Here is a 12,176-nt window from a genome sequence, read left to right as displayed (position 1 = left end):
ATTCACGATGCAGGGCTCTCTGGGACAGGATCCTCCGCTCTTATCAATTTCCCTCGGCTGTCGTTTTTAGCTGTCGCAGGGAGGCGATGCTGCTCTCCCCTGTTCTTCGGTGCTCGGTGGTGAGGTGCCTCAATCCAGACTCGATACAAATACAAGATAGTACAAAAAAAGAATTAATATTACACGCAATTTAGTATTACTCGCTCGGCTCTCCGGGGAGTACGATAGCTCTCTCTCTCTTGACCTTGGGCGCGGCCACTCGGCTTGCGCCCCATCAAAATTGCCGGGGCGAATGTACGCGACGTGACGGCCACGTCACAATATATATATTGCGACGCCGTTGCCCACCTCGAGAACGCCGATCCCGAGGGGTAGCGTGCAAGTTTTGGCCGATACGGTATTTAACGGTATCAGGTTTTAAGCGGTATCTCCAAATTACGGTAGCGTTCGGTAACTTATAATGCGGTAACTTATTTCCTGAAATTAAGAAGGTAATTGGGCGCCAGGCGCGGTATTTCCGTACCACGATAATGATACGGTAACGGCAAGATCCGGTAACCCAGAGCTCAGTATGTGGCAGAGGGGCAAGGTTCTTTGCGAATTTTATACAGAGAGAGAACGCTAGATAAGGTGTGGGAGAAAGAAACAATCGACACTGAGTTAATCTTACTTACAATTACTTAGAATATATTAAACAGTTATAATACAGAAGAAATAATGTAACAGAGACAAGAATACTATGATATATAAGATTCGGTAAATACAAAAAAAAATAAAAGAAATAACAGATAAATCTCGGACGATAACGATCTATAAGATGAGTTTGCGAAACAGAGGGCTTACAATTTATAACGGATGACGCGAAGGTCAAGTATAATGACAGGGATAACGAACTATTCAAAATGTGTGGTTTTAAGACGGCAATGAGAGCGATACGGAAACGAACATAATATCTCACGAATTGTGATGAGAAAGATCAGTTAATCATTAGCGGCGAAATACTCGATAAAACTCAAGAACGAATTACGTCAGATTTCGGAACATACGCAGAGGCACCAGCCTCGCTAACAGATTTCGATATAATATCGATTAATCTTCCTTCGATAATCAACGGTAATCAGCGGTAATCAATTATAAGAGAAGATCTACGATCAGACTACAGCATACGCGTACGATTACGGAACACTCTTGGAGGCACGAGCCTCACGTAGAATTTCGAGATAAATCGAATTAGACTTTATACAATATTTGACGGTAACTTTCACTGCAGACAATTAATAACGGCTAGTGTCGACTAATAGATCACAAATGAATATAATTTTAATATAGTTTTGCCGGCCGACGGGCCTTATAAAATTTCGATATAAATCGAATCGAATTTCCCTTACGGTAATCGGCGATGATATTGTACAATATATTTTCGACAGAAAACAAAGGCTATGCTTAACGGCGACTCCAAGAATGTTTATGCGGAAAATGTTTACTTTATTCAACGGTCTTATCGCGACTTTTTATACTCGGCAATAATGACTCGATGTTCGAACAACAGAATTTCAAGGAAAGGGAAAAAAACGATAACGATAATATATTTCGGCGGAGATTTCGCGTTGAATAATATTCTTGCGGAGCCGTTTTCTCATTTACGGTAACTCGGCTCGCGAAGAAATTTTCCGCGTAAATCCCGCTTTTCGGTACACGATACGAAACGGCCAAAATTGCCACGTCACGCTAGGATTTAAATTCGGCACGGAACGCAACGGTAATCTAAACGATATTAAAACGGCACGATACAAGATTTGACGATACGAAATGGTACGGAATTCTACTATATGGCACGTGACTGGCGATACGGACACCCTGAGAGGGACAAATCCGCGACCCCCGGTGTCAGCTGGCGTCCGGTAACTAACGCGAGATAAGCACACAGGCTTTCTTCGACGATAGTGCGAGAAGACCGTCGCGAGAAGACCCTGCGACGGTACACGGAATTGACGCCAGCTGTTTCCTGAAGAGAAAAACAAGAGACTGCCCGTGCGGCGGCTTACAGTTTTCGGTGGCGGCGTCCACATCGATCGTCTAGTCTATGCTCACACTAGGGTCGTGCTCCGGGATCGTCCTCGTCGGTTCACGACTCACCGCACAGTGAAGAATATGAACTGCGTCCGCAAGGCCCTCGGATCCCGCGCCGATCTTCCGCGCATTCCATCAATTTTCGGATGAACGGGGGTTGATTCTCCGCCCCCTTCAGAGTTACAGTTGTTGGACGGCGTTGCCCTTACGCAGGGACCCAGAATCCACGGGTGACGGTTTCTGACGGTATTTCTGATTCTTGGAGACGGGACCGGCTGGCTAGGCCGTATTCTCGTCTTTTTCGGAATCTTCTTCATTCCCCAGTCGGCCGCCTGGGAGGTTGTCTTCAGCTCCGTCGTCCGGATGTTCTGCCGTCTTTTAATCTGAAATTATTCGGTTTTAATATTTTGCAGAATTAAGAATAGCTACGGCGCGGGATCTCATTACATGACCTTTTGTTTTCTTGCGGTATTTTCGGTATCTTCCGGTATAGCTTCTTCTCCTCTCGGTATCTCGTTGTATCTTCATATACAAATGGCGGTATCGCACGCACGCACAGCAGCCGCACTTTATTCGCGGATCTTACATTCAAGCTAAAATAAATCTAAATGATCGAATTATAGTTAATTTTTTGTTCCCTCTCAGGCGCGAGGGACGACCTCGCGCACTTTGTTTTCTCCTCGACAGGGTAATCGTGACGGAGCTCAAAAAGCGTCACGTCACAATATATATATATATATATATATATATATATATATATATGTTATATACACCTATATATGTATAATTTATACATTTGTTTGGTTTAGAATGTATCGACAATGTTATATGTGACCAAACAATAAATTATGAACGTTTAAACTTGGTCATCCAATAAAACGGTTACCAAAAATGCTCTTTATATAAAAACAAAAGGATTGAACAAGCTCAAAAGGATTTAGTTAATAAAAGAGTATCACTTCAACAATTTTTACAATTATTTGGACTACCTGCAGAAATATTAGTAATTAATGATCAATGTTCCTTCCTGTAAATGTATAATATAAAAATATTAAATATCTTACGCAATAATAATAAGGCAATCATATTCAATAATAATAAAGCAACATATATTTTAAACTTACTTTAATACATGAGATATGTATGTATACATACATCTATATACGTACAAAGATACAAACAAATTCATTTTACACATACGTGCGCGCGCACGCACGCAACACACACTACACACAATACATATACATACTTATATATTTATAGTCGATTATATTAATATCTATATACACTTTCTTTTTAGATGTCAACGATGTCAACAGTTTTGACAACAATGAAATAAGAAATGAAGAAATATTCAGAGATGAAGGTAAAAATATGTATGGATAATTTCAGTTTGCATGTGTATATACGTTATACACATCCATGCATATACGTATATATGGTGCGCACGCACACACGTGCACGCGCGCGCGCGCAAACACACACATTTATTCACGCACATACACATACACGCACGAACATATACATACATATAATAAGAAAACAAAGATATAGGAAGTACTAAATAATTTATTTTTATATAATTCAATATGTCTTTTTAACTGAACTGATTGGATTTCCTTCAAGGGAAAAAGATAAACCCTGAACTAATATTATCAGTTTAGCTAAAAAGAAAATTCTTATTATCTTAAACATATATGATATTTTTAACTTGTATGCGTGAAATAGTAATTTTATGGCTGCGTACAGTTTGGGCGCTTACTCATTGAAAATGTCATTCTAATTTTCTTTGGTATATGAGACATAAAGAATGATGCTTCCAGCGTATAACCCAAATCGAACGCAGACTTTATACAAAGTGTTAATTGGTGAAAAAACTTGCTGGCAGAGATAATTTAAAGATGATTTTTTTCAGTGAAAATATCGAAATAATAATTTATAGACGTTAGATATAAACATTAAAAAAAGTACTTTTTGCAAATTAAATTTTTTGGGACTAAAAAGTTACCAAAATTATTTCTCTATAGTTTACTTTAATAGAATTTTTATTTAAGACTTAATTACAAAGATATATGATGACAAAAATTGGAAACTTGCAAAAAATGACGTTTTTCGACATTTTCGCTGAGGAAAAATTATCAAATAATCTCAAAAATCTGTTAACAGGTTTTTCACTAATTATAGAACATCTTGTGTATACATGTGTATACATATTGTGAAAACTTTCAGAAAAGAACAGAAAAGGTACTATTACAAATAATGCTACTATAACAAAGAAGGCTATAATTGTATTGGAAAGAATTGACAATATTGACAAAAAAGAACATCCGTAAGGATAAAAAGGTATTTTATGTGTGTACGTGTGTATATAAACGTGAAACATTAAATGTTTTGTAATTATAACTTTTATTTCCATTTTAGAAAAGTTAATCGTCTGTGTTGTAATATACCTCACAGCACTGGTCTTCACAGATAATTAAATAAAACACCATTAAAGAAAAGGTTACAACCAAAAAGTCAACATCATCAAAGTCAAGCAATTTGCAGAATATAACTTCGTCAGCGACTCGCGCACCGTAACAAATCTTATTGAGAACAACAGGGAATCTCGTTACACAGTTAAGTTATATAGTGAGCATCTTTATGAAGAAAATTATTAATACAAGTAGCAAATACACATGTATGCCCACATGGTATAAATACAATGCAAGATTTTTCAGAAATACAGATAATACAATGACCTTCCGAGCGAGGTTTCCTGTTGTTCTCAATAAATTATTCTCATCTTATTTTTATAAAGAAATTTTCACGTTAGATGCAGGCCATTAGTGCTGTCTAATAGTTTAGTTATTATGTTGCTTGCGTAATATACAATTTACGAAATAATCATTTTTATATAGTTTTCGTATAATAAGTTACACAGTGGGCATTTTTTATGAAGAAAATTATTAATACAAGTAGCACATACACATGTATGCCCACATGGTATAAATATGATGCAAAATTTTTCAGAAATACAGATAATACAATGACCTTCTGGACGAGGTTCCCTGTAGTTCTCAATAACTGCTTGCATATCTTTTATTTCATGAAAAGTGATTTCTGATGATGTAGTACTTTCTTCTAAAAATCCGTAATCATCTTCTGGAATTCTATATACTTCTTCATCTGTAAATTAAAAAAATATTATTTTCAAACTATATGTATTATTAAGTATAAAAAAAGTTAAATATAAAACAAAAAGTAGTTTAAAGAAATCATTTCTTTATTGTTAAATCAACATTTGAAAAATCTTACTGTAAATTGCATTTTCAGCATTATTCTTTTCAATTTCTGAATTATTAGCAATCTCATTAATAATCTCATTATTCTCTTCTGTTTCCAAATATTGATTATTATCATTATCCTTTTCCATTTCTGAATTTTAAGTATCATCATTATTATTCTTCTCTATTTCTGAATTTTCATTATTATTTTCTTCTATTTCAGTACTTTCTTCTTGTACTAACATCAGAATGCTATTCAAAGCATCTGAACTGTTTAATCCTAAATGTGTTTCATTATTTTCAACATCATCTACAATAAATATTTAATATAAAAAATTAATTAGATAATAAATATTTACAATATTTATATACAAATATGCCGTTATATGCAAATATTAGATATATATATTAAATATATAATATTAGATATATTAGATATATTATGTTTCATTATTTTGAAGTATTACCTGCTGAAGACTGAATATTTTCACAATTTTCCCTACAATTGATTCTTCTAGTGTGTGATCTTTGATTAGACTGATTATCTATAGGTGTATCTACAAACACATATAGTATATGTGTGAGTGTGTGTATTGTGTATGTACACACTTCATGTAGGTGTATATGTGATAAATTATCATCGAATCGACATCAAATTGATGTTAAATCGATGTATTTTACATCAATTTGATGTCGATTCAACGACTCATTTCTCACTGGGTATATGTATATGCATATACACATGCACACAAACACACACAGTTATATAAACCCTAGTATGTAAATAGACACAAACTTATTATAAATGAATGTAAATATGTATATAAACTCTTATTAATATAAATAAATAACCTATACTATAAATAAATAACCTATACTTACTAAAAGTTTCATCTGACAGTAAACTTCCTTCTATTTCATCATCAGCAACATCTACAAATAAATAAAGGAGTATAACAAATGAATAAGAGATAGTATACAACATTCAATTGTTATAATAAATTTTTTACATATTTTTACTTAATTTTTCTATTATAAAACAAAATAGTATATTATATAGAATTAGGGGCAGCTCAAAATTCAGAAATGGAAAAAGATAATGATAATAATCAATATTCGGAAATAGAAGAGAATAATGAGATTACTAACGATAGGATTGCTAATAATTCAGAAATTGAAGAGAATAATGCTGAAGATGCAATTTACAATAAGTTTTTCAAATGTTGATTTAGCAATAATGTTTTCAAAAATTATAAAATATTTAAAAAATTATTTAAAAATATATACATTTTATATACCTTGCAGCACTTCTGATTGTTCAAATTGTTGAGTAAAATGATAGAACATACGTAAAAATTATTTTAAGGAAATGCTTCCATTCATAAGAGAATTCTATCCTCCTACAATTTGTGCATTTCTTTGATTAGTGAATCGCGTAGAAGATCGTCTAGAACGCACATTATTTTGTAGCCGTCGATAATCAAGTTCTTGATTTGATATAATTTGTGTTAATTGCTAAATGATCTGTTAAATGTGTTAATTTGCTAAATGATCTGTAAAACCACATATGCACATATCCATAAAGCAAACTAAATGCAGTAGAAATATGATTATTCCACAAAATATTTACCTACCTAAAAATATCCATAGCTGGATTACGTGTATTAATTTTTTGATTGGCGGAAGATGGAAAGATTCAACCAAATTATTAGTACGAGCAGGACATTTAAAAACAGATACTTTTGATGCTATAGGTAACCAAGTAGTACGCAAGTAAGCTATAAAGAGTAAGATATTAGGATGAGTTATACAAACATTATCAGCAATAGTTTGCATAATGTTCAATGATTCGTGGAATAAATTACTTGGTGCTAATGCCATTGACATAGCTGTAGATAATAGTTCTCGAGGTGCACTATTCAGTTGTAAGTTTCGCCATTTCCTAAGAAGACCCTAAAAATAGTAGAACCATTTTAATAGTATAATGGCCATTGTTTATTAAATGTGTATTACTTATATATTCCCAGATAGGATTTACCAAATAGGAAAAATTAAGTTTTGCTATAATTGTTGTAAGATCAGTCTGCAAAATGCACATCTTTTGTTAAAAAACAATTTTGCAATTATACAATAATAAATGATAAGAAAATAATTAAAAAAATTGATTTCGAAATAATATGTATGTATGATATACGTGTTATACATAAATCATATACTGGTATACGTGTTATACATACAGGGTGACCAATGGGAATGTGTTGAAAGTAAACGGTTATATATCCCCTCCTCGATTTCGGTAACTGTTTTACCGACTAGGGTCCGCTACCTAAGATCCGTCAATTTCATTTGAACCGTCGTATAAACCGATTTGCGAGTTATATTACCTGGCCCATCTCGTACCGTTACAACGGACGAAACAATTGATGACGTTAGAAATTATTTTGACGAAAATCCAAACACCTCGATTAGGAAAGCTGCTCAGGTTTTGGATGGACGCGCTAAGCATCGAAGAAAAAGTGTTTCTCATCGAGTGCTTCTATAGTAGAGGCAAAAACTATAGTCAGGCGTATCGTGGATTCCGTAGTAAATATGGATCTAAGTGTGGGTCCACAACCTTGCTTTAATGTGTTGTAAGCCCTAAGGCGCAGTACGTAATTGACGTCACGTCCGGGCGTAACAATGTTTTAAGCCGGATCACGTAGGGCGGAAAGGAAATGGTCAAATCCATTTTTTAACGCTAAAGTTAAAAGCATAGAGCCCAATACATCATCGCGGGCGAAAGTGTTTTTGTGCGACGTTTCACAATTTGTGGAAAAAATGAGCGATTGTATAAACGAAAATGTTGTTCAAGACATTGTACATATTAATGATGAAGCTTTGGCCACTCTTGTGAAGAGCAATCCATATTTATACAATAAAAAGCATAAAGATTTCAAGAATGTTGAAGTGAAAAAGGATACATGGAAAGTCATTAGTACATGTTGTGGTGCAACTTCTGGCAAGTATTTTCTATATTTCTATTTTTTTATATAAAAATTATTGACTATTTATGTCTTAAATGTGTAACGTGAATTAAATTTAGGTTAGGGTTAAGTTAAATGTTTTACATATCCATGGTATAATATATATCAGGTTCATTATAACCTTTAACATACTGAAAAATTATTGATTTCAGGAGAAGAAGCAGAAAATAGATGGAACCAACTTCGAAACCAGTTAGGAAGGAAGTTGCGGGAGATGAAACGTAAACCGCCCAGTGGTTCCGAAGGTGGAGTGAAAATGACCACTTGGGATTTAATGCCAGCCATGTCCTTTCTCATACCTCACATTGAACATAGAAGGTAAATAAAATTCTAATTCTCATATGGTACAAAAAGATCCTTTATTTTCCTGAGTTGTAAGTCATAAAAGATATACTGTGTAGAATGTCGAAAAAAAAGAAAAATTTCTTTTCCATTGTATATGATACATAACTTAAGAAACTGTTATAGTTGGACATAACATCACTTACGCAGTAAACCTTTTATGACTTACAACTTTCTCTATGTATTAAAGTATGCCCTAATATTAATTTCCAGAATTTTTTTGACAGAACTCGAGGTTCCATGACTTTCTCACATAATTCTGGACCGTCAACATCACCAAGCGGTTCATCTTCAAACTCTGAAAATTGTGTGATATTACCATCACCATCTTCACTCGATTTGGTGAGTGACGAAATATCAATCGAGTACGATGCAGAAGGGAATACATACAGTTCCTCGCCTGTAAAAATTATATCGGATGATTTAGACGTTTTTATTGACATAACAAACAATGATGGTGATAAGAAAAAACAATTAAATGAAAGCGATGAAAAGAATGCTGGATTTCCGTCCAAGAAATATAAAACTGCTGTCCCGTCATTGGATACTTTTTCTCAACAAAAGAAGAATAAAGAGAATAATCTAGAATTGCTGATTGCAAAGTCTTCGTCTGCCATCCAATCTATGGCGACATGTTTCACACAGGATACTCTAAATGAAACGAATAAAGAAAAAAAGATGCATCCTTTTGTTGTTGCTATAGAAGCAGCATTTGAAAAGGTTTTTGCTGAAATGGAAATGGAATGTTTTATGGCTGTTATGAACGTTATCAGCAAATATCAAAAATAGGTAAACTTGTACCATCAACTATATTTACACGTCACTCTTAATTGGGTTTAATAATATCTGTAATTGTAAGATATTGGCCAATCATAACCGTTCCATTCTTCAGAGTTTCAGAGGAATGGCTATGATTAGCCAGTCTTAGAACTACGAATATTATAAAATCCGATTAAAGGTGACGTGTAAACATAGTCATCGATGAATACGTTTCCATTCCAAAGAACCTTGATTATAAAATCAAAAGTCAATTTTTTTTTCTAAATTTGTTTTTAATTTTAATTATGTTATACAAGGATACATTTTTATTTTTCTAGTGAACAAAATCGTTCCTATAATAAATGTTAATTATGTAATAATTTTATTTTAGCGAGAATATTATCAATATTTTAAGGGAAGTTTCATATCTTTACAAAAAAGTAGAAGCTAATCAGAACTCGCACTGGTAGTAACCTTATCATAATCTTACTACTTTCCTTAATAAGCTTATTCTCATCGAGAGTTCTGATTGGCTTCTGCTTCCTCATTTTCTGCCAAAGTGTGATTTCTTTCTAAAGGTGTCATTCCAAAGAACTATTTGTTTTTATTTTTAAATGTTATACATCTTTATTTTTAATTATGAAATAATTTTTATTTTAACAATAATTAATATTATTATTAATCTTTTAAATTATTTCAAAGATTTTTATTTCAAAGTATTATTTCAAAGATCCTTAACTAAAATATTGGAAGATTAATTAATTTTTCTAATTTTTAAAATTTTTCATTATATTATGCAAAAGTACAGTATTTATTTTGCTAATGAACAAAATTGTTTTTACTAGAAATGTTAATTCGTAATAAAAATTAATATCTATTATTAGTAATCTTTGTGTTGACATATACTGTGATTTTTATTTTAGTATGTAGATATAGTAATAATAGTATAAAAATATGTCTACAAGTATTATAATATACATTATAAATAAACTATATATATATATATACATATATGTATAAATTATTATAATATAATAATGATAAAATATTATTTACTGTTTTTTATTACAAATGAAACTAAGGCATATTTATATCAAAACCTCTGTAAATAGTTTGCCACTGCCAAGGCACTTTCCCTTCCTCACTCAAAAAATATTCTGCGATTGTGTCTCTCTGATGAGTTGCAACTAATGCACCTCTGTTTGCTCCTAATCGACCAATATTCTGGAGGTAGTTACAGAAAGGATCTCTCCGCCATTCACCAGGTACTAGATTATAACTGTCATCTTCGTGATCCACATATGAAGGTGGGCAATATTGTTTGAATCCCTGCAGGTGTTCTTCTCTTTTCATAATAAAGTTATGAAGACACACTGTGGCAAGAATAATGCTTTCACTATTATGAGGATGGTGAGCCAAAGTGTTGCGTAAAACTCGCCACCTATTAGAATTAAAATAAAAATAAATATGATTGAGTTACTTGTCTTTATATAATAGTTCATTGTCAATACTATTATGTTAATGGAAATACCTTGATGTCAAAATTCCAAAGGCATTCTCGATTGTGAGTCTTCCACGAGATAGCCTGTAATTAAAAATTCGATGTGCCTCGCTTAGGAGATTTCTTCTTGGATATGGTCTCATTAAGTTGGTGCGTAATGGGAATGCTTCATCGCCAACAAGAAAGTAGGGAACAAACACATTACTACCAGGCAACCGTTCTGGATCTGGGAAATTAAGAGACCCTTCCTCCATGGCTATACCAAATGCAGAGGAACTGAAAATACTGCTGTCTGGAAGAGATCCTAAAAAAATGTTGAAGTTATTAATAAGAAACAATCAAATTAAGAAAGAAAGGTTATTTTATACTATATTACAACGTACCATAATTTCCTACTTCCATCCATGTAAAGCAATATTTGCTGTCACAGAGTGCCATCAATACAAAGCTAAAATATTGTTTATAATTGAAGAATTGGGAGCCACATTTTGGTGGACATTGTAATCTGATATGCTTCCCATCTAAAGCTCCACAACAGTTTGGTAAATTCCATCTTGACCAGTATCCATCTGCTATGCGTTTCCATTCTATCGTGGAAGGTGGTGCTAAATGAGTACTCTTCAAACACTTCCATATAGCTTCACATGTCTCTCGAATCACCTCATATGCAGTAGACTTGCCTATCTTCCAATAGTTTGATAAACTAACAATGCTATTGCCAGATGCTAAGTAACTACAAACCAATATACAATTTAATAACAAAATGAAAAACAATAATACAAAATAATAAAACAAAATAATACAAAAAAAGTAGTCACAAATGGAATACAACATACCTAAGTGTGATGGCTAAACGAAATTCTGGAGTTAAAAACTCTCTATAACTATGTTTTTGAATATCATCTGTGATGATTGTTAAAAGTTCTTCAAATTGTTCAACTGTGAGTCGCGTAAATCGAAAAAACTTTTCATGATCTGTATGTTTGTATCTCAAAAAAACAGTCTCATACGCTCCCAGTTGCCCACGCTCCAGAATTAAAGGGTGCACCCACCAACGCCGACCACTGAATTTTTTTAGTCGCTTTAAATATAAATAGAGTTCAAATATAAATATATTTCCAACACACGCAAGGATAAATAAACGTTTTCGTTTGTTGTATTTTATTATTTGCGGCATTATTCCTTTGTAATGTAAATAAGGTTAAGGAAAGCACA

The 12,176-nt window shown here is 33.1% G+C and overlaps 2 protein-coding genes across 2 annotated transcripts; one reads left to right on the top strand and one right to left on the bottom strand.

Moving 5' to 3' along the window:
- Nucleotides 1-8,030: 8,030 nt before the first annotated feature.
- Nucleotides 8,031-9,490, top strand: LOC105251609. The gene is made up of 3 exons (XM_011258548.3): nt 8,031-8,334; nt 8,512-8,677; nt 8,929-9,490. The coding sequence occupies exons 1-3, from the start codon at nt 8,154-8,156 to the stop codon at nt 9,488-9,490; spliced, it is 909 nt and encodes a 302-aa protein (XP_011256850.3). The 5' UTR covers nt 8,031-8,153.
- A 1,047-nt stretch (nt 9,491-10,537) lies between these two features.
- On the bottom strand, nt 10,538-12,176 carry LOC112637286 (protein ANTAGONIST OF LIKE HETEROCHROMATIN PROTEIN 1-like). The gene is made up of 4 exons (XM_025406673.1): nt 11,798-12,176; nt 11,345-11,694; nt 10,992-11,265; nt 10,538-10,901 (listed from the first exon to the last, which is right to left on the bottom strand). Exons 1-4 carry the CDS (start codon nt 12,136-12,138, stop codon nt 10,538-10,540), a joined length of 1,329 nt encoding a protein of 442 aa, XP_025262458.1. The 5' UTR covers nt 12,139-12,176.

The sequence above is a fragment of the Camponotus floridanus genome, unplaced genomic scaffold, assembly GCF_003227725.1.
Source record: "Camponotus floridanus strain SB8 unplaced genomic scaffold, Cflo_v7.5 scaffold150, whole genome shotgun sequence".
Classification (NCBI taxonomy): Eukaryota; Metazoa; Arthropoda; class Insecta; order Hymenoptera; family Formicidae; genus Camponotus; species Camponotus floridanus.
The sequence above is the reverse complement of the archived record's forward strand: the minus strand, read 5'-3'. Positions and strand labels throughout refer to the sequence as shown.